A 24,328-nucleotide genomic window follows, 5' to 3' on the forward strand; every position below is an offset into this window, starting at 1 on the left:
GCCAGATCTGAACTTAGGTCCTCCTGAATCCAGGACTGGTGCTTTATCTACTGTGCCACCTAGCTGCCCCCTCACAGGTTTTAATTACGTAATAAATAGGGCCCAGAACTGAGCAGAAGAATGGGCTATATTATTGCCTTTGGGAAACTGAAAAGTTTCAAATACCGATATTCTTACGGTTTTGCATTAACTGTAATTTATGTAACATGTCTCCAAATAGGCCTCTCTATAGTCTCCAAATGATTTAAATTGAGAAGCATGCAAATGGCAATGAGGATGCTTAAGGTGGGTGTCAGCAGGCTGCATGCAACACGTAACAAATGAGGAATTAAGTCTAAGAAATGGTATAAAGGTTTTCGTCAAAAGTGCACAGATGAAAAAGATGGGCAGGTCATGGTGGTGGGAGCAAGGGATAACGGATGGAGAAGTTGCCTGCTGGTGTTCTTTTGATGTCATGAGAAAATGAGGGAGGCCCCAGAATGTTTGGGTGGATTCCCTGTGAATTCACAAGAAGACATGAGCAAGGCTCACACAGGAAAGGCAGGCATAGTGATCGTGAATCAAATGATCAGAAAGATTACCTATATTAATAAGGATGCCATTATCAATTTGAGCATGAGATTGGTACCTAACATAGAGAAATTTTCTTCTTCCCTCCATCAGTATGACCTATGATATCATAAAGAACAAGGTAAAGGATATCTACATATTCATCAAGATGATTGAATTGGTCTTATTTCAAGAGACAAAAACTTTTTTTTAATACAAATGAGAACACTCCATTTAATCCACTAAATAAGGCTCCAGTTGAGTGATCAATTGACTTGTATATGTGTGCAATTAAAACCCAGAATCTTTTAGGAGGCTACTTTCAGCTATGGACCACATGATAAATCTTGACTAATAATTCCATGTGAACTTGTACAATTAAAAAACACTCTTTTATAAGGAGCAAAGCAAAATTTATTTTCCAAATCTTATTCTAGATCTTTGGTACTACCATTGATCCAAAAGGTTAAAAATGTATAAACAAGGAAGCAGAATTGTATGAATTTACAGGATAAACCTAATTTTTATGAAATTTAACTTTTGTTTAAGTCTGGGAACAATCCTTCACAGTGAAATTCATAATCATAGAATGATACCCCTATCAATATCCGTCACCACGTCTGGCAATAATGAAGACAAATTAATGGCAATATTTAGAAAATCTGGAAATATGATAAGATGAGGCATGTAAAATCCATTCTCTGCACTTAGTCCCTGGTGGTTTAAGTAAGTATCAACTTCCTGTATGACTATTCTAGTGTCTAAATAAAAGGGGGAAGGTTATACTGCAATCTGGGTGCCAGGTTTCTGGCTTATAAACAACCAAGTTCTAAAACTCAGCTCCATTAAGCAGGGAAACCTTTTGCTTCCAACTTTTCCTCTGAAAAGCATTTGTATGATGTACACTAGCTCAGCAGCTGCTTTCCATTTGGTTTCAAAGAAGCCTGACAAGTACATAAATTTGCACCTTCAAAGTACTACGGCTTAGAAATGTGCATCTGCTGTACTAGTGACTTTTTTTGGTATTAATATTAATAGATCTTTGGCAAGAGGCTTGATTTTTAAACTCTAAAAAACCACTAAGAATTTACCAAACAAAAACAAAACTCACAAGTTTTGGAATTATCATATTTAATGAGTTGCTTCTTTTAACCACTTCCACCTATTGAAACTTATTTTGTAAAACACAAAATTACATTCATTTTTTACGTCGTCTTCTTTTCTCATTTCCACATTCGAATACTTGTTGTTATTGTTCAATCATGCCCGACTCTTCTTGATACTATTTGGGGTTTTCTTGGCAAAGATACTGGAGTGGCTTACCATTTCCTTCTCCAGTTCATTTTACAGATGAGGAAACTGAGGCACGGAAGTTTAAATGACTTGCCTACAGTCACACAGCGAGTAAGCATCTGAGGCCATATTTGAAGATGGGACTTCCTGACTCTAGCCCCACTGCTAAAAACCAAATATTTTAAATGGATCACTTTTTATTTTTTGATTTGTTGACTGCATCATCTGTTGTTTTAAGGACTGGAGTCAGTATTTGGTTTTCAAAGCATAAGGATACTATTAGCAACAATTTCTCCTTAGAATTCTAGGAAACCGTGAAGACCACTTTGGTGACTGTGCAAGTGTAGAATCATTCAGATAAGACATCCCATTCAAGAGATACCTTATTCATTTAGAAGAGAGAAGTAGGTGGAACAGTGTTGATAAAGTACTGAACCTAGAATCAAGCAGAGTTGAGTTACAATCTGCCATCATATACTTCCTAGTGTGATGCTAGGCAAATCACTTAACATCTGTATGCCTCAGTTTCCTCATCTGTAAAAAAATGGATAAAAAATTTAAAAAATGCAACCCATGACCACCATCCCCTTCCTAGATGTTTGATGAATGTAAAAGTGCTTTCAGTAAAATTTAAACTGGGGCATAAATGCATCAGTGGGATAGCAAAGTGCTTTTGACCATTTCTGGTGTATCACGACTACATACCCTTCATCAACAAACTTCTATCATGTACATTTAGAGACTCATTAATGCAGCAAATAGAATATTCATTAGTGAGGTGGAAAATACTTGGAATAAAAATTGTTAAGAATGAGTTCCAAAGATGTTAGTTACAAACCAAATTTTGTACAGTAATTCCTCTTATTTCTCTTTATCTGAATGGCCTTTGGAACCACATGGACCCACACTTAACTACATGTCCTGTGTGGAAAAAAAAAATTGAGTCACCTCCATTCCTAGAAGGGATAAGAGTGTGTTGGTTTGTTTTTTTTTTTAAGGCTTTAGTACTCATTTTCAATAAAAAAGAAATCTGGCGTTATAAAAATACATAAAATAGTCATGATATTTATACCATTAATTTACAAAAGATACAATTTTGCATAAAACAAAGCTATAAAATATTTTAAAATGATATTCTTATATGAAAGTTATTCCCTGTATAAAATTTTATAACATTTTTGGCAGTTTTTAAAATTTGTATAAATAGGCATTTGGGGGTATCCTTTAAAATTTTAGTTTCCTTTTAAGGTCTTAGGATTTTCTTTCTTTTAAATAAAAGTCTGCTTGAGGTAGTATGTTAGAAGATTTCTTTGGTTCCACTCAACAGTTAGTGCCAGTGCAGCTATGTGTCCAGGTCATAAAACTGAAAAGTAGGAGTCCTATAGCCTTCTAAGACCTGTTCATAGGTCTGTGTGTGATTTTCTCCTTGAAAGACTGTCCTCTCTCTCCCATCTTCTTCTAATTCAGAGGAAAAGTCTTGGGAGTCATGAGCGTTTGTATGTAAAGTTTTTGTCTGTCCACGGTTTGAAAAAGCATCCAGTTGAGGCTTTCCAAGAGGCTTTCCAAATGTTCTTCCTGTAATGAAGAACACATATAAACAAAAATGATTATGATAATAAATTGTCCTACTGATGCAATATGACTTTGGATTGTGGAACTCGGAAGAGTTCCTCTCTCAGAAGAATAAAAATTGTGTGTTACCGGAAGGGAAATGAAAAGGTGTGTGTATGTGTGTGTGTGTGCGCGTGCATGTGCGCAATAGATTATCACTGCTGACCTTGATTCCAAAAGTGCTATAAAGGGCAACTTTCAAGAAAAGGAAATGGGAAAATTAAGTATCAAGAATGAGAATCAATTAAAAAACAAAACAATATGAAAAAGGGTAAGCAGAAGGCCTCCAAAAATGGAAGGACAGTGTGAGGGAGCATAGAGTGCTTGGGATCTGGACTGGTGGAAGGAGAACCTAACCAATGAAATCCCAGATCTACCTACATAGCTCACATTTACATAGTCCTTTAAGGTTTAAACATACAAAGATTCAAATTTTTTACTGTTCCAAATCTCTTAAATAGTAATTAAAAAAAAGGGGGGGGCAGGACAATGAGGGTTAAGTGACTTGCCCAGGGTCACACAGCTAGTAAGTCTCAAGTGTCTGAGGCTGGATTTGAACTCAAGTCCTCCTGAATCCAGGGCCGGTGCTTTATCTATTGTGCCATCTAGCTGCCCCCTTAAATAGTAATTTTCAATGACACTACCTCTGGGGTGATTATCCCCTAGTAGACAGACAATATGGGTGGCATTAACCTATACACTGGAAATTAGATGTGTTTTTCATCCTTCTTACTCCCACCCACTTAGTGGATGAATTTTTTTTTTTATGTTCTCTCAACTTTCATTAATATTTGACTAAACTAAAAACACCAAAACCTACATCCCAGTTGCTGGCATTCAGCTCCGATGGTCTTCTCTGCCAGAAGGGACTCAAACTTCTCTCGCTAGCAATTCTTGCTAGGTAGACCCGTTGTTTTCCACCCTTCTTCTGTGGGTTCAGTTATTAGCTAGTAGACATCCCAAAACCACAGTCATGCTGTACACTCAGCTCCACCCCAAAGCACTTTGTAGCCCAAAACCACTTTTTCCACATGGTTGAAGGGCTGAGCTCCTAAGCCACTCCCTGAACTCTCATCTCTTTGGGGATACCACACACAGTGCTTCCCAGAAATCTCCTAAAATCTGTCTCTCAAATCTAGATTAAGTGTATAACAAAGTAAAAAAAAACAAAAAAAACCCAAATTCCTCTCCTTTAAATCTGCCTAAAAAACATTAACATTATCATAAATGAATTTATTTCTCCATAATGAAAATCATAATGTAGGAAAAGGCATACTAGAGTTATTATTAAAATCTTGGTTTTTCCTCATACTACCTTTATGACCTTGGACAAGTCACTTAGACTGCTGGGGCCTCAGTTTCCTTATCTGTCAATAAGATGACCTCTAAAGTACATTCCAACTCTAAATATACCATCATTTTTCACAAGTCTGGCATTTACTTTTTCTACTGTATTCCTGGCACATAAGCTAAGGGCTTTACTCCCTCGATGGCTTAATTCAGCTAAGAAACTCACCCATGAAAGCATTACTGGATGCAGTAGATGATGGTTCTTGGATTGCATTAAAATCCGCAGCATTTTTGTTTTGAGACAAGCTTTTGATCCCAGATCCTTCGTTTTGAATGTAGACAGAGTTGATTAATTTGCTCATGGGGGATGGCATTCCAACACTACTCATATTTTGGTCACAGGATTCCTCTGAGGCATGTGAACACGGGTAGCACTCTTTTTTCTTTACATAAGTAGACTCGTAATGATCCAAGCAAGTAGTTCTTGGGTCTGGGCTGCAACCTTTAAATTAAAAAGAAAAAAAAAAGAACACATTAGAAATTTCAGTTCTGAGAGTTAGCACTACTAGGAATTCCACTGGAATAATTCAATCTCAACTCAAGCTATATAAATCTACATACTTGGGCGGTAGGTATCAAAAGAATCAGAGCCATAGACAGTCCCCTTCAGATACACAGTGCCTGTTGTTCCCAGGTAGTGGCATAAGAATGGATCTGTGACACCTTCCATGTCTGTTTCACTGCTATTATCCATATGACAAGTGCCTTGAAAACAGAAAGATATATATCATCATTATCATCAGAATAGCTAATATTTATATAGTGCCTACTATGTGCTAGATGCTGTGCCATGTGCTTTACAGTCTTTACGATAATCATGTCATTTGATCCCCACAACAATCCTGGGAGATAGGTGCTATTAGAGATAGGTACTGTTATTATCCCCATTTTATAGATGAGGAAACTGAGGCAAACAGAGATTAAGTGACTTGCCCAGGGTCACACAGCTAGTAAATGCCTGAGGCCAGATTTGAACTCATCAGGTTTTCCCAAACCTAAATCAGTCACCCACCTACTACAAAGAAATATTTTCCTATTTGGGTGTTTCCCCCACCCCTAGATAAGAAGAGAACATTTTGGTTAAATCATCATAAATAACACCTTTGTTGTATCACTGGGGCAAATTTACGACCACTTATTGAAGTTCAAGAATAGGATGGGATTGTTAGTGAAGTCACCACTGATCACAGATTTAGATACAGAAGAGACCTCACAAGTTATCTAGGTAAGTGATTTCTCTGAGGTCACTGATGATTTAGCAGTAGGATCTGAATCCAAGTCCCCTTACTCAAGGGCCAATGTTCTTCCCACTGGACTTCCCTGTTTCCTTTGATGAAAGCTGAATCAGAATTAGTTTCTTCTTACTAAAAGAATGATGGTAATCCAGTAAATTAGTAGGGGATTGATAGCTATCAGTACTTCCTCTAAGATAAAATATGAAGTCCTGGGTTTATCATATACAACATTTCCCAGTCTGGATCCAGTCTACTTTTCCAGACCTTTTACTCATCATCCCTTTTCACATATTCTCTGGTCCAGTCAAATCAACCTATTTGCTATCCCTGACACAGGATATCTCAACTCCTGTCTCTGTGTCCGTGTGTAGCCTATCATTTAAATTTCAAATTCACTGCCCACTGTCTTTCATCATCCCTAAGTTCCTTGAAAGTTCAACTGTAGAGTCTAATATGACACCTTTTGGGATTACCCACAGCTACTAATGCCTCCTCTTTTCTGAAATTAACTTATATTTGTGGGGTATACATTCTGTATTTATTTATATGTGTACACACTGTCTTCTAAAGAACAGGAGCTCTTTGAAGGATAGGACTACATAATTTTTTATTCCTAGTGGTTACTAGAGAATAGGTACAGATTAGCTACATTTAGTAACTGACACTCATATTTAAACAATGTGGTCATAGCCTAAAAAAATTTAAGATGATAAAAGTAGGGACTCTCAATGTTGTATGAAGGAAATTAAGTTCACTTAGTCTAACTTGTCTTGGTATTGATGGACACAATGAAAGATTTCCTAATAGAGGAAAGAGAAAGATTATGTAACTCAGCTTTATACCAGTGACCTTGGGCTAGATACTAAATTTCTGTGCTTCGGTGCTTGGTGAAGCACTTAGTCAAACATCCATTTTTATTTCAAATACCTACCATTGCTGTCACGTTGTAAAAGATAGCCACCCCCTGAAGAAGTGATAAATTGGTGATGGCTCCCATTTTCTGATGAGCCGTACCCATCCTGTCTTTCAGCTAATGTTCCCTGGGATGACAAATAACTCGGGATATCAGCTGGTAGATTTGTTTCATCTGTGACAAAAAACACACACAGAGCAGGGATTAAATACATATATGTTATGAAACATTATAATTATGTGATATAATCATCTCACATATGTTACTCATAATTCTATTAATATATACTTATAAATAACATAATATTATAAATGACATATTTAAAATCCCAAATATGGTTGCAACGCCCATTAATCTCCTTCTCAACAACAGTCAATATTATGATGATTTCTAAACTTTTAAATAAAGGTTTAAGGAAATGAGGACTAAGTTTTTCTCGTAAAACTGGTTTAGATCAAGTTATTCTCTCTTGAGTAAGCTAAGGGGCTATGATTATTTAGAAAACAGAAGCTGATTTAAAAGTTAACCTTGGATTATCTCACTTAATCTTATAGTCCTCTTCCTGAAAAAAAATGTTAAATCAAATGAAGATTTTCTCTTCCATGTGACTTAAACTAACAATCCAGGACTTAGATGTACAATAAGCCAAATTAAATTCCCCCTCCAAGCAAAGACCACATGGTAAGAGTCTGATGAAATGCTTTAAGTCCTTATAACATAGGTAGGGACCCTCCTATTTTCTGACACTGATGATAAAATATTATGCTGCGTTTCAATGTGTGCTTTGAAATGTATGTGAAAGTCAAATACAAATGCATTTTGGGCTGGAGACAGGGAGAAGGATATTGGTAGTGATGCTGTTTTTCACTGGTCACATTTCCACATACTGAAACAAATGAGTCACCCTTCTGACTGAATGAGACACAGAGATATACAAATATGTTGGAAGAAGAAAATTACTCCAGAACCACAAACACACATGACTGCCGTACCTGGTGCCAAGCTTCTATTTACGCACCTGTGTTTGTAATGCTGCAATCTTCATTTCTCCTCCTTGTGTGGTATATGATGACCACCCACACTAAGGAAGTGCCCACCACACAGCAAACCACTGCTATGATCACAACTCCCACGGTGGCCCATCCATCATCATCCAATGATGGGGCAGCATTCTGGGGAGAATCACAGGTGGGAGTGGGAATTACACTAAGATGAACATTCCCTCTTTCAGTTCCGAGCGTGTTAGACATTTCACAAGTGTACTTCCCAGCATCCTCTGTATCTGTGTCCACGATTATCAGCAGCTGATTTCCCGCAGCAAAAAAATGCCGTTCTGTTACAATCAGAGGACTTTCATCTTTAGTCCAGTTCAACTTGGGTGGGGGGCTACCACCAGCAATGCACTGCAAGACAGCTGTCTCCCCTTTCGTCACAGTTCGATCCAATAGTGGTCGCAGAAATGATGGAGTTTCTGAAATGACATTGATTGATTGGGTTTTTTCCCCCCAGTTTCTCACACGTGTACATTTTCTATACCACTAGGTTCAGTAAGAGGATTTATCTTAAACTAAATTGTAACATTCAACAAGTGAATGTTTATTTCAATCTGCAAGTAAATAACATTTGTTGTTACATTACACTTCCATCATTCACTAGCACACCTTAACCAGGCTAATATATAATAAGGTAGAATATTTATTACTTTTATCTCAGCTAACCTCCATGATCCAACTCATTTTGTTGTATTTTGTTGTTTTCACTCCAGAGCAATGGAAATGGGACAAAGATAAGGTGAAATCTTATTAGTATTTGAGTTAAAATGTGTAGGAAAATAAGTTAATATTAGATTTGCTCACTGATTTAATCCAAGTGGTCAGTTTTTATATGGAAACTTTCTGCTGGGCCAGTCTCACAAGGAAATACTGATAATCATTTTTCATGGTACTGAAAATAAATTCTTAAAACCAATTATCTAATTTGGGGTTAGTTTAGTTATTTCTCTAAGAGCTACACTTCCTCTGAATGATCATCTTTTGTTCATACTTTACTGTACTATTTCTCACAGCTAGTGAGTGTTGGAAGTGAGCCTTGGATCCAGGTTTTCCTCATTCCCAGACCAGCTCTCTAGCCATACTGCCTCTCATGAACAAGAATAATATTATTAATAAAAGCAACTTACATTTGCATAGGTAAGGTTTATAAGGCACTTTGCTTTAAGAAGACAAAAAAAGGACCATATTAATTTCCACAACAATATGTGGAGACAGAAATGAGTAGAGCTAGATCTCTTAATAATTTGCTTTTAGTTCTTCAATAATTTTAGTTGTCTCCAGCTCTTTGGGACCCCATTTGGGGTTTTCTTGGCAAAGATATTGGAGTGCTTTGCCATTTCTTTTTTCAGCTCATTTTACTGATGAGGAAACTAAGGCAAACAAAATTAAATAACCTGCTCAGGGTCACACAGCTAGGTAAGTGTCTGAGGCCAGATTTGAATTCATGAAGATGAGTCTTCTGGACTGTTACCTAGCTGCCCCTACTTTTGGTCATTAGCCAACTTTCTCAACCCAGAATTAACCTTTTTTCATCATGCAAAGCCACATATAACAGTGAAGATGATTTTAAGAGATTGCACAGCATTTTGAACAAAAAAAGGAAAAAAAAAAAAAAGAGGGCAGGCATCCTTCCTGGACACAGCCCTTTCAAAAGGTAGCACACTACCCTAAAATCTTTCCATCTAAGTCATTCTCAAGGATTTTCTGGGAAATGGCCAATTCACTGTAGTTCTGTACCTGCTCAGTATCATAGTCACCTGGGTTCAGAATCATAAGGTTCAACTCACCCAAGACAGTCAGTGTTGCATTTGCTGATATACTCCCAGCACTGTTCTGGGCAGTACAGCTATAAACACCAACATCCTCTATTTTCACGTCCACAATAAAGAACACATCATCCTCTGGCATAACATGCATACGTCTTTCCCGAGCTGCTGGAAAGTCTGTGCCACCATCTTTCTGCCAAGCAATCTGTGGTGCTGGGTGTCCAATGGCAGCACATTCTAAACGGGCCATTGCTCCAGCCCGGACTGTAAGGTCCATGGGGATCTTTGTAAATGAAGGAAGCACTAAAATCAGAAAGACACATGTTAGTACCTTCACCATCCTATTCATCATTTCACCTTACATTCTGATCTGGTTGGCCTAGTTTTAAAGCAATGTCACATCCCCTGGTTCTCAAAATAGCCCTATGATATACTCAGGGAAAATAAAAAATTATCTCCATTTTATACATTAAATAAAAGTATGCTCAGCAAGGTTAAGTGACTAACCCAAAGTCATATGACTAAGAAGAGCTAGGAATTAAATCCATATCTTCCGACTCCCATATTTAGAATTTTTTCAGATATTTCTCTTGCAATTTAAGGGCATTTGGATTGTTTGCATGGCCTAGAGTATAGGTCTAAGAGCCATGCGTGGAGGCTGTAAAGAGAGAAAATTCAGACTCAATAAAAGGAAATACTTTCTACCAATTAGATTTGCCTTAAGATGTTTCCCACTGCAAGAGATCTTTAAGAGAAGGTTTTGCTGGGGATGCTAGAGAAAGAATTCTTAGTCAACTACAAGTTGGATGAGATGACCTCTGAAGGCCCTTCCCAATCTGCGATTCGGTCATCTGTTTGTTGAGGTCTCTTTCAGACCCAAAATGTCATGATTCCAAGCTAGATTTATTTTCCTTCTCTTAAATTAACACTCCTCCTTTCTAAGTGGTTAGCTACAAAGATCTATGTAATAAGGCTAACTTTATAAATGGGAACACGATGACCTGTAAGAACAGGACATTAAGATGGCAACATCGGCCACTGAAATCACATCAAGGCATTGCAAGTTGGGAGTAAGAATGACAAGGGTCAGAAAAAAGGAAAGAGGCAGACTTTTCTAAAAACAATTAAGTCTCTAAATACAAAAAGAAGAAGAGAATCACATACTATTTACGGTTAGCTTGGCTTTGACAGAGTACGATGAACCAAAGTGATTAGAAATGACACACTGGTATTTCCCTTCAGTTGTAAACTGAACATTGCGCAGGCGAAGAATGGTGGTGTACTCCATGACTTCACCTCCCTGGGCCCGGAGGTGGGCATAATTTTCCATTTCAGCATCATGGAGTAGTTCATTATCTTTTTTCCAAGCGAATGTCATCGGGGAGTCACTGCTACTAGCGGCAGAGCAGATGAAGCTCAAGTTGGAGCCTTTTATTGCCGACTGGGTCTCTGGCTGGACTGTGATCTGGGGTTTAGGAAAATCATCTATCAAAATAAACAGAGAATAAATATAAAAATTAAGGATGTAAGTGTCCAAAGACCATGAGCTATTCAAATACATATACCAATGAAATATTTATAGAGTAGACTTGCAGGGCCTAGGATTTTGCTTGTATTATTTTTTTTTAAATTCAATCAATGAATCAACATTTATTAAGGGCCTACTATGTTCCGGGCAATCTGTTAAGCACTAGGGATACAAAAGAGGCAAAAGACAGTTCTCTAGCCTCAAGGAGCTTACAATCTAATGGGAGAGACAACATACAAATATAAACAAACTATATGTAGAATAATTAGGAAATAATTAAAAGAGGGAAGACATTGTAAATAAAATAGGATTTTAGTTGAGACTTAAAGGAAGCCAGGGTGGTCAGTCAGTGGAATTGCAGACAGAGTGTTCTAGGTGATGAGGACAGCCATTTAACAGTTTAGCTAAGGAACTGGTTGCTAGCAGTAGTAGATGATGAGATACAATGTTTTCTAATTGAGTTCACTTGGAGGCAAAAGAGATTAGGACTTTTTTTTAACCAACCAGTAATAATAACTAATATTTCTAAAACACTTTTTCATAGACAATCTCATTTGACACTTATAATAGCATTTTTGATGTTGGAAGGCAGTTAGGTGGCACAATGGGTAATATGTCAGATCTGGAGTCAGGAAGACTCATATTCCAGAGTTCAAATCTGGCCTCAGTCACTTAGTAGTCATGTGACCCTGAGCAAGTCACTTAACCTTTTTTGCCTCAGTTTACACTTAGCTAATGCTTTTTATATATACAATCTCATTTGACCCTTGAAACAACTCCAGGAGGCAATCAATCAACCAATCAATCAACAAGCATTTCAGGAGCACGTCCTATGTGTCAGATATGATGCTATATTCTCTGGGGCACAGACTCTAGGCCAGTGTACCACCCAGCCTTTCTGATACTAGATGCTAAGAGGATGTAACTTTATGGCTATCAGAAAATACACAGCCAACCCCTTGATGGAAATAATTTTACTTTACATAATTTTTAGAAAGAAACTAAGAAACTGCCCTCAAGTCATGATTGCCATTCCTAATGCCTCTAGTCTCTTAAAGTCATAATCACTATCATGATTTCCATATGACGGAGTTAGGCAAATAAAAACAGAATTTGTCTGGTGTTAGGAACTGGTTTCACATTTAACAAAACACATTTGACACCATATCCAGTCATTTAGGCATACCACCACTTAAACAATAAGCATACTACCATGAAAAACAAACATCCCGACAATGGTAAGACAAGTCATCTCAGAGGGGAGGATTTAAAACTCAATCAATCATACCACTCCATGGTACTGTAAGGGAAACACCATAATTACATTCATGCAGCTCTTCATTATAAGCAGCTATTTTCAGTTTTTTTATTTTCTTCCCCCCACAAAATTAACTTTTCGAACTTAAGTTTCCCAGGAACAGCTAAACCCCAAAGAGAATACTTTTGATTATTCCAATCCCCATGCAATACTTTCAGAAACATAACTAATTTGGGGCTCTAATAATTCAGTTACACTTAAAGTCTCACAAATGGCTTGCCGTGACCAAGATTAATTTTTCCTGACAAGTAGGGATTTGATCACTCTTCTACATATCTAACTCAATGCTCAAATATACAATGAGGAGGTATCAAAAAGCCCCCTGGTTAACTGTTAATATAAAATTCATTTATCCATGATTTTCACTTCACATTGCTTCCTTAAGGAGTTCAGGATTGAGCTATGTCCATTGTAGGCATATTTCTTTCTCATTATTATTCTTTCTTCTAAATTTTTCTAAATTCTGATCCTATCTCTGATGAGTTGATGGTCTGATGTACACAGACAACTGACTGATGACTAACTCCTGTATCAACAAGAAGTCTTATCTAATCTCTGTTAAAATATGATGTTTCATTCTTTTTAGATAATGTTATTTGGCGTTTGTCATGTCTGGTGCCAATCAGTTTGTTTTTGTGTTTTTGTTTTTGTTTTTGAAGAAAGCGTTGATGGCCAAAAGGCATTACATTGGTCTTTAGCTTCCCTTGTTTTTTTCTTGAACCATGGATTCACATACATTTGTCCCTATCTTTGCCTCATGGGAAATTAGCAACAGAAAGGACATTGACTCTGATGATAAGAAATTTATAATCTAGTTTAATTTATGTCAATAAATCAACAGGCATATCAAAAAAATCACAGAAAGTGCCTTAGCAAGTAAACATGTGACTTACATGTCAAATGGAGATAAGTGGCTGCCAAAGGCAACACTCAGAACATAAACTTGTTTGTAACATCTTACAAAGAAAGATGATGGACCTTTATAAACAATATTATCTCACAAAAAAGAAATAGTAGAGGGTAAAACCAGTTTAAAGAAAGCTTGGCAAGACATTCAACTAAGAAAATCATTCGAAGGGGATTTAAGGATAAAAATGGAAGGAATACAATAAATGGATGAAATGGAAAAGATTTATTTAAAAAATTGTAACAAATTGGTTTCTCCAACAATGAAGGTGAAACCTGCATACTGGGACCCTAATATCATAGTCCTACATTTGCTTGCAGAGATGGTAGAAGTGGTACTAAATAGAACAGAAACAGAGAAAGTAACTGGATACAACAAAGTGGATAGAAGATATCCTTGATGGAGGCAACACAACTGTGGGAGCACTGTGGGACTGATGTACAAGGTAACAAGAGGGAAGGATACCAAGGACATAGGAAAAAAACCTCAGACCTTATTAATAAGAATAAAAGACAACAGAAAAAATTAGCAACTACCAATATATGCTTTTGTTGTTTATTTACTTCAGTTGTATCTAACTCTTCATGATCTCATTTGGGGTTTTCTTGGCAGAGATACTAGAGTGGTTTGTCATTCCTTTCTCCAGGTCAATTTACAGATGAGGAAACTGAAACAAATAGGGCTAAGTGACTCGCCCAGGGTCACACAGCTAGTGTCTGATTTGAGCTCATGAACATGAGTTATCCTGATTCTAAGCCAAGTGCTCTATCCACTGTGCCACCTAGTTGACATGATCTATGTGTACTCCTATTTAAAAAAACAATTATGAGTCATTTATACAGTAAAAAAGGATCTCCTCAATCGAATAAGATTCATCAATAGACCACATTGTTCCTATTTCATGAATGACTGCAAGATGTAGAAAATTTAAGATTTTATTGTGCTTACTGTTTGTTGAATATGAAAAAGTAATTTTAGCAAATCAAAATGCCATGACACCTTACAGGTTCTTGTTCACCAAGGTTACAACCATGCATACATTCAAATCATTCAAGATTCCTTGAAAGAGGTAACAGAAACTACCTTGTTCAATGATCACTGATCCTAAACATCAAATGTAATGCATAGTATTCTCCACAGTGATGAAGGAGATCCAGTGTAAAGTCCAAATTAAAAAGGGATACCTTGTTAATGGTAAGGTATTGCAAATGCTCATGTATGTGGATGACATTGTGCTATTTGCATTCGAGTCTCAGTACAATGTGGAATCTCCTGGAACACATCTGGAATCATTCCAAGGAGTCTGACCTAACCACCCACATGGGAAAGACAAAGTCGATAAAGGATTCCTAAAGTCCAGATGATAACATGTATTTGAATGCCTAGCACATAGTATTTGTCTGTCTCTCTGTCTATTCATCTAGCTACTTTTGGGAAAGGCAGTGGAGTTGGACAAAATGTTGTAGAATAAAACAGAGAAGGAAAATTGGCTAGACTACTGTTGGAAATTCTATTTCCAAAGGAATGACCATGAAATCAAAGGCCCACCATCTTTTTAATATCCAAATCCTATCAATGTTGCTATATGGCAACAACACACGTAATACAACAATCTTTGAAGCATTGATGATGAATATCAGTGCAAAGAGGCCAATGGAAAAAGACAAAGTGTTTGTGAAGAGCCTTCAATAACTAATGAGGAACTTCAACAAATGAGAGAAACAGGGGCAGCTAGGTGGCGCAGTGGATAGAGGACCAGCCCTGAAGTCAGGAGGACCTGAGTTCAAATTCAGCCTCAGACACTTAATGCATACTAGCTGTATGACCCTAGGCAAGTCACTTAACCCCAATTACCTCACCAAAAAAAAAAAATGAGAGAAACAGATGTCATCAAGGAATTATATGACAGCAAGAGAAGATGGGTTGGTCATGCAGCAAGTGTGAAGGGTGATGGGTATACTCTCAGCTTTCTTTTTACAACTAAGTTATTTATTTTAAATTTTATTTTATAGAACAAGCATTTCCATAACACAGCATAATATCATATGAACCCGAAATCTATTGTGTACAAATTGCTATTCCTTTTAAATATATAATAAAATTATTATGCAAGCCCCCCTCCACACCTTTTCTCTCTCCTCCTCCTCTATAATGACCAAACCCAATCAATTTCAGGACAAGTCTTTTACAAATATAAGTTCTTACTTTAGGTGACAGAAATTTCTACATTAAACTTATACAGTTCCATATCTACTCATTTTTTAGTTACAAAACATGACCACTTCAATATATTATCTCATTGCATGAAATATTAAATTTTTATATATACACATGTGTATATGTATATATCTCTATACACTGAGAAAATTTCTATACACTGATAAAATGTATGTGTATATAACGCCATATATATGCATTTTGATATATTTTAAAGTATAGCTATACACACACATGTATATACATTTAACTATATAGATATACTCATAAGTATACACATGTAAATAGATTCAATTATATAACTATACACATATCTGTATATACACAAATGTATACACATTTAAATATAACAAAATGTTTATAAGGAAAATATACATATGTGTATATATATGTAATTTAATATTTCATACACATTTACATCCTCCCAAAAGTTCTGTACGTTTTTTATGACATTGTACAAGCCACAAGCTAATAATCTTTATCACACCATGTAAAGATGGAATAAGTGGCATTAAAAAAATTTTAAAACCTTCCCATCTATAGAATAAATGAAAGTCTAGTAACTCATCTCAGAATTGCAAAAGAATAATAAATGAGCTGATAAAAGGAGAGGGATTATTTTGCAAACAATATTCTTATATTGGACAGGGAGAGGACAGCTAGGATAGAAAGAGAAAAATCACACTCACCACAAACAAAGCCATCTGGACTCACAGCAAAAATACTTCTTCCTTTTAGCTGCTGAGGATGGGCACAACTGGCATTGACTGAGGTCTGAAAGTTGTTTTCTGCCACCCACTGTGGGAGCCACTTTAGCTGGCAATCACATAGAAGACTCGATGTATTTAAATGCCTGAGGAGAGTAATTACATTCAAGTTTTTCCTTATGAAATCCATATCTCTGCAAGCCAACCAAGCGCAAATAAATAATAACAATCAGATGCACTGTAAAGCTAAAAATGCGTATCCAAGTCAGAAACTTTCTATAGGTCATCTTTATTATGAAGGAACAATATGTGTAGTTAATTTTTGGTCCCTTGACTTGGTGTAAATGCTGATAATACAAAACATTCGCTTCAGAGAAGTTCTGCCTACAGCTGTGGTGCCTGATTTATTAGAATCTACAGTCAAACTCAGGAGTCTAGCCAAGTCACACCAATCATTTCAATCATCTTCCCCTCAAGTCTCCACCTCAATTTCTTATGTGACACAAACAAGTCTCAAAGGATAGACAGGAATGGGTGAGTAGTAACTCTTATTTTTGGAGCAAGTAGCTAGAGTGATAAAGAATAGATCAGCCAAAGTATCTTACAGTAGAAATAATAATATTTGGACCATGGCGGTCTAGTTACATTATCTAGAAAAACAATGATAGGCAGAAGGAACAGATCTGGTATAAGGATTTTCCTGGTATAGGAAATTACTGGATGGGGAAATTTCCTCTAATTAACCAATACAAGTCAGCACCTTCTCTGCAACTTAATGTCACAGTGAGTTGCCTTGCTCACTGAGAAGTTATGTGCTTTGTCCAGAGTTTCTCAGCCAGTTATGTGTCAGAAACAGAACCTGAACCCAGGTCTTCCTGGTTCCAAGGCTAGCTTTCTTTCCATTATGCCATGCTGCTTCTTATGGTCTAGGACAATAATATCATGAAGAAAAATAGCTGACATTTGTGTAGTCCTTTAAGGTTTGACAAAGTAATTTAGAAATATTATTTCATTTGATCTCATTTAAACCCAGTGACATGTCCTATTTTTATGTACTTCTTAGAACAATTTGAAAGGAAAATAAAAGCTTACAATTCTTGAAGTTTCTTCATTTGTGAAAACGTGTTTCCTTGTAAGGACATGATTGCATTGTTGCTCAGGTCTCTGAAAAGAGGTATACAAAAAAATAAATATGGTGCACCAACATAGATTCCTGGTAAAATTCTAGAACAGATTAGGCATTGTTTCTGTGCAGATGGGAAGTTGGGGAACAAGTCATGCCGGACCTAATCTCCTTTCTTGGATGAAGTTCCTAAACTGACAAATAACAGAAATGCCACCATCATTATGTATCTGGGCTTCAGCAGTCTTTGACACATTATCAAGGATCACAGATTAAAAAGCAGGTGGAATTTCTGAGGTCATCTAGTCCAGGAGGACACTGAGGAACAGAAAGTTCGATTGCCTTGTATAAGGATACACAGCAAACAGAACTGGGAATGGAAACTATGTTCTTTGGCTTGGTTAGACCTGGTGTTCATTCCAAGGTGCCACCATGCTACCTTGTATATAAAATATAGAGATGTACTGGATAGATGGATGGCAGTATGGGAATTCACAAGTATAGTAACATAGAGATTTGTTCTGGATCCAGTTCAACAGTTTTAAGAATTATTTAGATTGAGAAGGCCAGCTTCTCAAATTTGCAGGTAACACAAAGTTTGTTGTTGTTGCTGAGTCCTTTTACAGTTATGCTGACCCTTCATGACCTCATTTGGGGTTTTCTTGATAAAGATACTGGAGAGGTTTGCCATTTACTTCTCTAGCTCATTTTATAGGTGAGGAAACTGAGGGAAACAGGGTTAAGTCACTTGTTCAGGGTCACGCAAGCAGTAAATGTCTGAGACTAGATTTGAACTCAGGAAGATGAGTTTCCCTTACTTGAGGGCCAGCACTCCATCCACTGTACCACCTAGCTGCCCCAAAAGAAAGCTAAGCATTGTCCATAATTTGTGGATGACAGAATTGTGATCTAAAAAGATATCAATAGGCTAGAACAGTGGGACAGAATAACAAAAAGGATTAGGACTAGATTTAAATACCTCTACTATATTTCAAAAATTTTAATGACAAGATGAGGGAGGCATGGCTAAATAGCTGTTGGTTTAGAATAAAATTTGGAAATTTTAACAAGACTATACTCTAAGCACAAGTCAAGAGTGTGATATGGCAGTCAAAAGCTAACATAACCTTAAATTTTATTAATTTAGCATCCAAAGCAAAGGAGGTGACAGGGTATCAGTTTCACTGTCCTGTTCAAACCACATATGGAATACTATGTGTGTAAGCATGGGTGCCAAATTTTAAAGACAATGACAAGTCAGTAGACTTGCAGAGAAACATGATCAGAATTCAAGAATTTAGAACCCCTCCACACAGATCAAATGAAGGAATTGGGCATATTTGACCGGGAGAAGATAAGATACAATGGGCGTGATAAGGAACTTTAAAATACTTGGAGAGTTAAGCAGAAGAGGGCCTAGAAAAATTAGGTACTGCTTGTCTTCAACAGCCGAAACAAGGACCAATGGACTAAAATGACAAGGAAGCAGCAGTTTTCAGTTTAAGATAAAGGAAAACTTCCTAAAAATTTGAGCTATACAAAAGCAGAATTGTTTTCTTGGGATCAGCTATATAATTCAGACAATGGCATAGTTCCCAGTTTGGGGGCAGGGTGAGGAGTGGAAACAAAGTCTTTTCTTAAAGCTGAACCAAAAAGAATTCTTTGTAGCTCTTTAGGCTTTATTTGTGAGAAATGGATCTATTACTTCCAAGCCTTTTTCTGCTTTTAAGCAGGTTCACTTTTATTTGCAACTAAATTGTGGAGCTATGGAGGAATAAAGGAAGCTAGCTATATGAACAGCAGCTAGATATACAACACAGAAAAATAAAAAGAATACTAAATTACTTTTTGCACCATTCCCCCCCACTTTTCTTTTTACCAAATTGCCTCCTACATTACATTGTTTGCATAGTAAAGTCAATCTGAAGAACTGTCCTATAAGGGGGAGTAAATAAACGTGACAATCTATATTTCACTTATTTTCATGTTTTACCTTTTGCACATTCAAAAAGGTACACTTTAAAAAAGAATCTACATTACTATTCCTGGTAAGTCTCTATCCTTATAACAACCTCAGGGAATAGCTGTAGCAAATGGATAAGCAAATGGTTCTGAAATTTAGTCCTTGAGAAAAATTTAGAGACTACTGCATCCAAACTTTCATTTTACAGAAAAGACCTGAGGCCCAGAGAGGTTGGGAGATTTGTCTATAGTCACCATTTTATTATATTGTGAAAAATTATCTTTTTTGTTTGTTTCTGTAACAGTGAGTCAGAAATAATAGGTTTTAAAATTTCCTACAGTGAGAAATGAACAAGACTCCTCTTACTTACAGGTGTTCCAGTGCATCTAAGCCAGAAAATGCTTTTTTGGTAATAGATCTGATCCGATTTCCTTGGAGAATCCTAAAAACAAATAAAAAATTATTTTGAGAATTCTAACCAATTTTTAAAAATTATAGCAAAGCCCCAAACAGTTTTTCCTAATTCTATTCTAGAAATTGAAACAAACATCATCATTTCATCCATTGTACTCATTTTAATTAATGTAAAATAATAAATTAAAACCAAATAAAATAATAAGTTAAAAACAAAACATTTTACAAATAAATAATTTGATAGATTTGGTGTGGGCTCTCAAACATAATGGTTAATACTTTACAATTTAGGAAGATAGAAATTTTATGAATATAACATTTTCCCCCATGCCAAGGCATCATATAATCATCTTGTGATTCTTTACTGGATTGCTTTTTAAAAAACCTTGCCGGGATTACTGTAATTCTGCGCTCTGACAATTAACTCTCTGAAACTTTATGAACAATCACATCATGTATAAAGGTTGCAAAATGTTGAATTCATAAACTTTTTATATGAATTCAATTCAATTGATAATATTAAGTACCCACTTTGTGCAAAGTACTTCCCAGTGCTGAGGATACAGGGATAAAAAACACCACTACTCAGCCTTTGGGAGTTTATAATCTGCATGAAGGGAGAGGGAGATACATGTGTGAACTTTATTTTCTTAATGGTATTTTATTTTTCCCAATTACACATAAAGACAAATTGTAATATTCATTTTAAAAATTAGATTTTGAGTTCCACATTTTTCTCCCTTCCCTCCCTTCTCCTCCCTAAGAGAGTAAGCAATTTGATGGCATGTGAACTTTAAAAACAAAAGATACAGTTACATGTGAAATTGTTACTACTTTGCTAAATTGTGTGAATGTGTGTATACGTGTGCATGTATATGTATGCAATGGAACCTAGTGATCTGCTGAACCTTGGGCTAAGTTCACTGTGACTCATCACCTGTGTAGTACTTTGTGCTTTGAGATAATGAAGCAATCCCCCTATTGACCACTAAGCTGGAATGAGCCACCCATGAAGCAGCCTTTAAAAAGAGAGAACTGTTTTCCTCTCTGCAGAATGTGTGACATGGAACATTCTTTGGGATGGGCAGCAATAGAGATTGCCAGAGCCTGCCTTCTTCACTAGAAGTGGCCCAGGGTCCTCCAGATGGGGGTAAGATGATCTGTTTAACGCTCTGTGTATATGCGTATGTATGTATCTACTTATACACACACACATACTTGAAAAAAGTAGGTAACAAAATTTCATTTTTCTACACAATCTTCATTCTTGCTCTTTATATCATTAAATCTTCATTTTGGTCGATGTTAATGTGTTGTTAACAATAAAATTTTTTTTCTTTTAAAAAGTAGGGTCTAGACATATGCCACAAGAAATTTCAAACTGGAGCAATCACTCAGCTTCTACCAGGAGGGGTGAGGTGATTGTATAGAAATGGCATCAGAGTTGGGCCTTGGAAAACATAGGATTTTGATTCGTAAAGATGTAGTAGGTGTGCATTCCAGCTATAAGAAAGGACCTGTAGAAATGTTGAGAAAGTGGGCAAACAACTTACAACACAATTTCATTCTAACACACTGTGTGATGGGAGGAATGGGAAAGAAATCTACCAGGAGAGTACAGGGCCTACAAAAGGTACATTTTATAAAACAAATAAGTCACTGAATGCTTTTGAATGAGGGAGTGTGAATAGGAAGATTATTTTGGTGGCTATACAAAGGATAATATTACCAATCAATTTATGTTCTAGAGATATAAACATATGACATAAGGATAAGTGTTTCATAAATGCTTTTGATGCTGTCTTGCTTTTGAACCTAAGAAGGAATATATAATGCTCCTGTAATTGTGTATAGAACTGCTTTGGGAAGAAGGAAGGGGAACAATAAGCAACTAGTTATAAATTGTTTCAGATGTTTATTATGGTACTGACTTCATTCAATAATGTATTTCTTTTGGTGAAAGACTGAAGCAAGTCATGAAAGAAATCAGACTCACAGCCTACGAAGTTTGTCAAGGCCTGAGAAAGCACCATTCATATCTTCAATGGTCCATGAGATTTCATTGTTTTTTAGATCCCTATGGAAAACAAAGCATTTTATGGTGAGGGGTGGAAGAACTGAGGCACATCTGTATCTCAGGAAGAAACAGCTATGATCCTCAGAGATTTAATCACAAATCAAAGGCTATTCAATTCAACAAGCATCTATTACACATCTACTGACTATAAGGGGATAGAAAAAAAAAATCCTTGCTCTCAAGGAGTTTTCATTCTACTGGTTATAATGATAGCTAACATTTTAGGCATAGTAGATTTATTGTGGGACTTGGAATCAGGAGGACATTGATGTATCCTGGATGAGTCACTTAATTTCTCTCTGCCTCCATTTCCTTATCTGTAAAGTGAGTATATTAGCACATACCTCATAGGGTTCTTGTGAAAATCAAATGAGATAACAGATACAAAAGCATATTGATAATCTTTGTCTTAGAGAAATGATATCATTATTATTATTTCACTATTATAATGTTTTATAGATAGAATCTCATTTAAGCCTACCAAGGACCCTAGAAGATAATTATTATTATCCTCAAATTACAGATTAAAGAAATGAGGTAGACATATTGGCTGACATGACGAGAGTCACAGAGATATTAAGGAAGTCCAGCACTCTCCCTACTATGTAGCAGTTATATGCACATTAACAAAATTTAATAAACCTTTGTCCAGAGCAAAATCAGTCAGGGGCTTCCTAGCTCCTTATTAATGTGTATATATCTAGATGACTAGGTGAATACTAAAATCCTAGATGTTCCAAAAAGTTGGTTAAACATTAAAACCACTGTTCCAACCACACAAGCCAGAGCATGCCAAAGCATACAAAGTATCTTTCAATTAGGCAACGTTTCAAATGGTGAACATAACAAAATGTTTCTAATGTACAAAAAACAAAAGTAAATTATATAAGGTAAATTAACTTAAGATATTTTTAAATGTTCAATAAAGTTAAGTTTCATTTCTCTCTAAAGACAGAGAATGATTCTTTTTCCTTTAGCGGTCCCATAATATTTATGCCTTTGGTTATTTTTATAAAATTTATAATTCTTATAAGGAAAAATGAGAGGTTTTAAAATCGTTTTCCTCTTGAGACATTTACATCAACTTCCTTGAGATTAGGATAACGCTGTAATCACCAAGAACAATCTCATCATTGTTGGATTTAATCTTTTTAAGAAACACATATGGATCCAGTGGATCTGTTTTAATGAAACTGATCTGGGAAAGATTAAGACACTATATCTGAGGTTGTACACATTTCCTTCACAACAAAGAAAAGCTGCTTGGAAATAAGTGGGCACATTTGAAAACCAATTAAGTTCATGTACTGAACACAAAATGTGTAACTTACAATGTCTGTAAACTGGAAAGCCCCCGGAAGGCACAATCAGCAATGTAGCTGACTTTGTTGTTTCCAATGTGGAGAGTATTTAGTAAGCTTAAGCCAACGAAACTTGAATCATCTAACCTTGCTAAGTGATTGAAAGTCAGGTCACTGCAGAGGCAAAATAATTGAGTCAATGTTAATAACATGTTCCTTATTCAATTCAACACAATGCTTTATTTTTTGCAGATAGCTATTATAACAATAATCCTCATAAAATTATCCTTAATAATACTGAGCTTGTGCATGATTTCTGATCCGAGCAAATTAAACAAATGAGATTCTTTTCATTTGAAAATGACCGTGGCAATATTTCAGCACATGCATCACCACAATTAAAGAGACACACTTGGCTTCAACTTATCACAATACAATTGGGAGACTGAGAGAGGAAAGAAAGGAGAATGGTAGTAAGGAATGGATGCTGGGAGGGAGGGGGGAGGGAAGGTGGTTGTTGTAACCTTGGAAACTTAGTTAAGCAAAAGCTCACAGATCAGTGTTAAGAAGCTCTTGTTTTGGCATGAACTCTGTACTGAAGAGAATAAAAGTCAACTCACAGCTCACTGAGTTTTTGGCAGAATTCCCAGGCATCAGAGCTGATCCTGTGAATGGCATTTTGGCTAAGATGGAGCTCCTGCAACATCAGCAACCCATAAAGCCAGCCTTTGGTGATCTCTGTTAGGTTGTTATGGTCCAATTGCCTATATTCACAATGAGAATCAAAGACAGGACTCAAGCATTCGTTTTGTTACTGCCTTGTCACATACATATTGGAGACATATCTGATTACAACAGACACATTTCTTTGTTGTTGTTAGGTACTTGGTATCCAAGTATACAAAAAATTAGTTTGGTTATGAAGAGATCAAAGGAGAGGAAAATACATGTTTACGAATTATCATTACTAATACCTGAAACACTAATGAAAATAAAATAAATAG

General features: G+C 36.3%; 1 protein-coding gene across 1 annotated transcript in view; it reads right to left on the reverse strand.

Annotated features, from left to right (window-relative positions):
- Window positions 1-1,935: 1,935 nt before the first annotated feature.
- The window catches only part of LRIG3 (leucine rich repeats and immunoglobulin like domains 3), a 61,241-nt gene continuing 38,848 nt past the window's right edge, over window positions 1,936-24,328 (reverse strand). Inside the window, exons 7-19 of the mRNA XM_043969065.1 lie at window positions 23,945-24,088; window positions 23,355-23,498; window positions 21,943-22,023; window positions 19,903-19,974; window positions 17,539-17,610; window positions 16,429-16,592; window positions 10,934-11,254; window positions 9,791-10,072; window positions 7,970-8,422; window positions 6,970-7,125; window positions 5,365-5,508; window positions 4,970-5,245; window positions 1,936-3,417 (exon numbers count right to left, since the gene is read on the reverse strand). Of these exons, the coding sequence (XP_043825000.1) occupies window positions 3,185-3,417; window positions 4,970-5,245; window positions 5,365-5,508; window positions 6,970-7,125; window positions 7,970-8,422; window positions 9,791-10,072; window positions 10,934-11,254; window positions 16,429-16,592; window positions 17,539-17,610; window positions 19,903-19,974; window positions 21,943-22,023; window positions 23,355-23,498; window positions 23,945-24,088 (2,542 nt within the window). The 3' untranslated portion in view covers window positions 1,936-3,184. The remainder of the gene's footprint in view (window positions 3,418-4,969; window positions 5,246-5,364; window positions 5,509-6,969; window positions 7,126-7,969; window positions 8,423-9,790; window positions 10,073-10,933; window positions 11,255-16,428; window positions 16,593-17,538; window positions 17,611-19,902; window positions 19,975-21,942; window positions 22,024-23,354; window positions 23,499-23,944; window positions 24,089-24,328) is intronic.

Source organism: Dromiciops gliroides, chromosome 5 (genome assembly GCF_019393635.1).
Source record: "Dromiciops gliroides isolate mDroGli1 chromosome 5, mDroGli1.pri, whole genome shotgun sequence".
In the NCBI taxonomy this organism is placed as follows: Eukaryota; Metazoa; Chordata; class Mammalia; order Microbiotheria; family Microbiotheriidae; genus Dromiciops; species Dromiciops gliroides.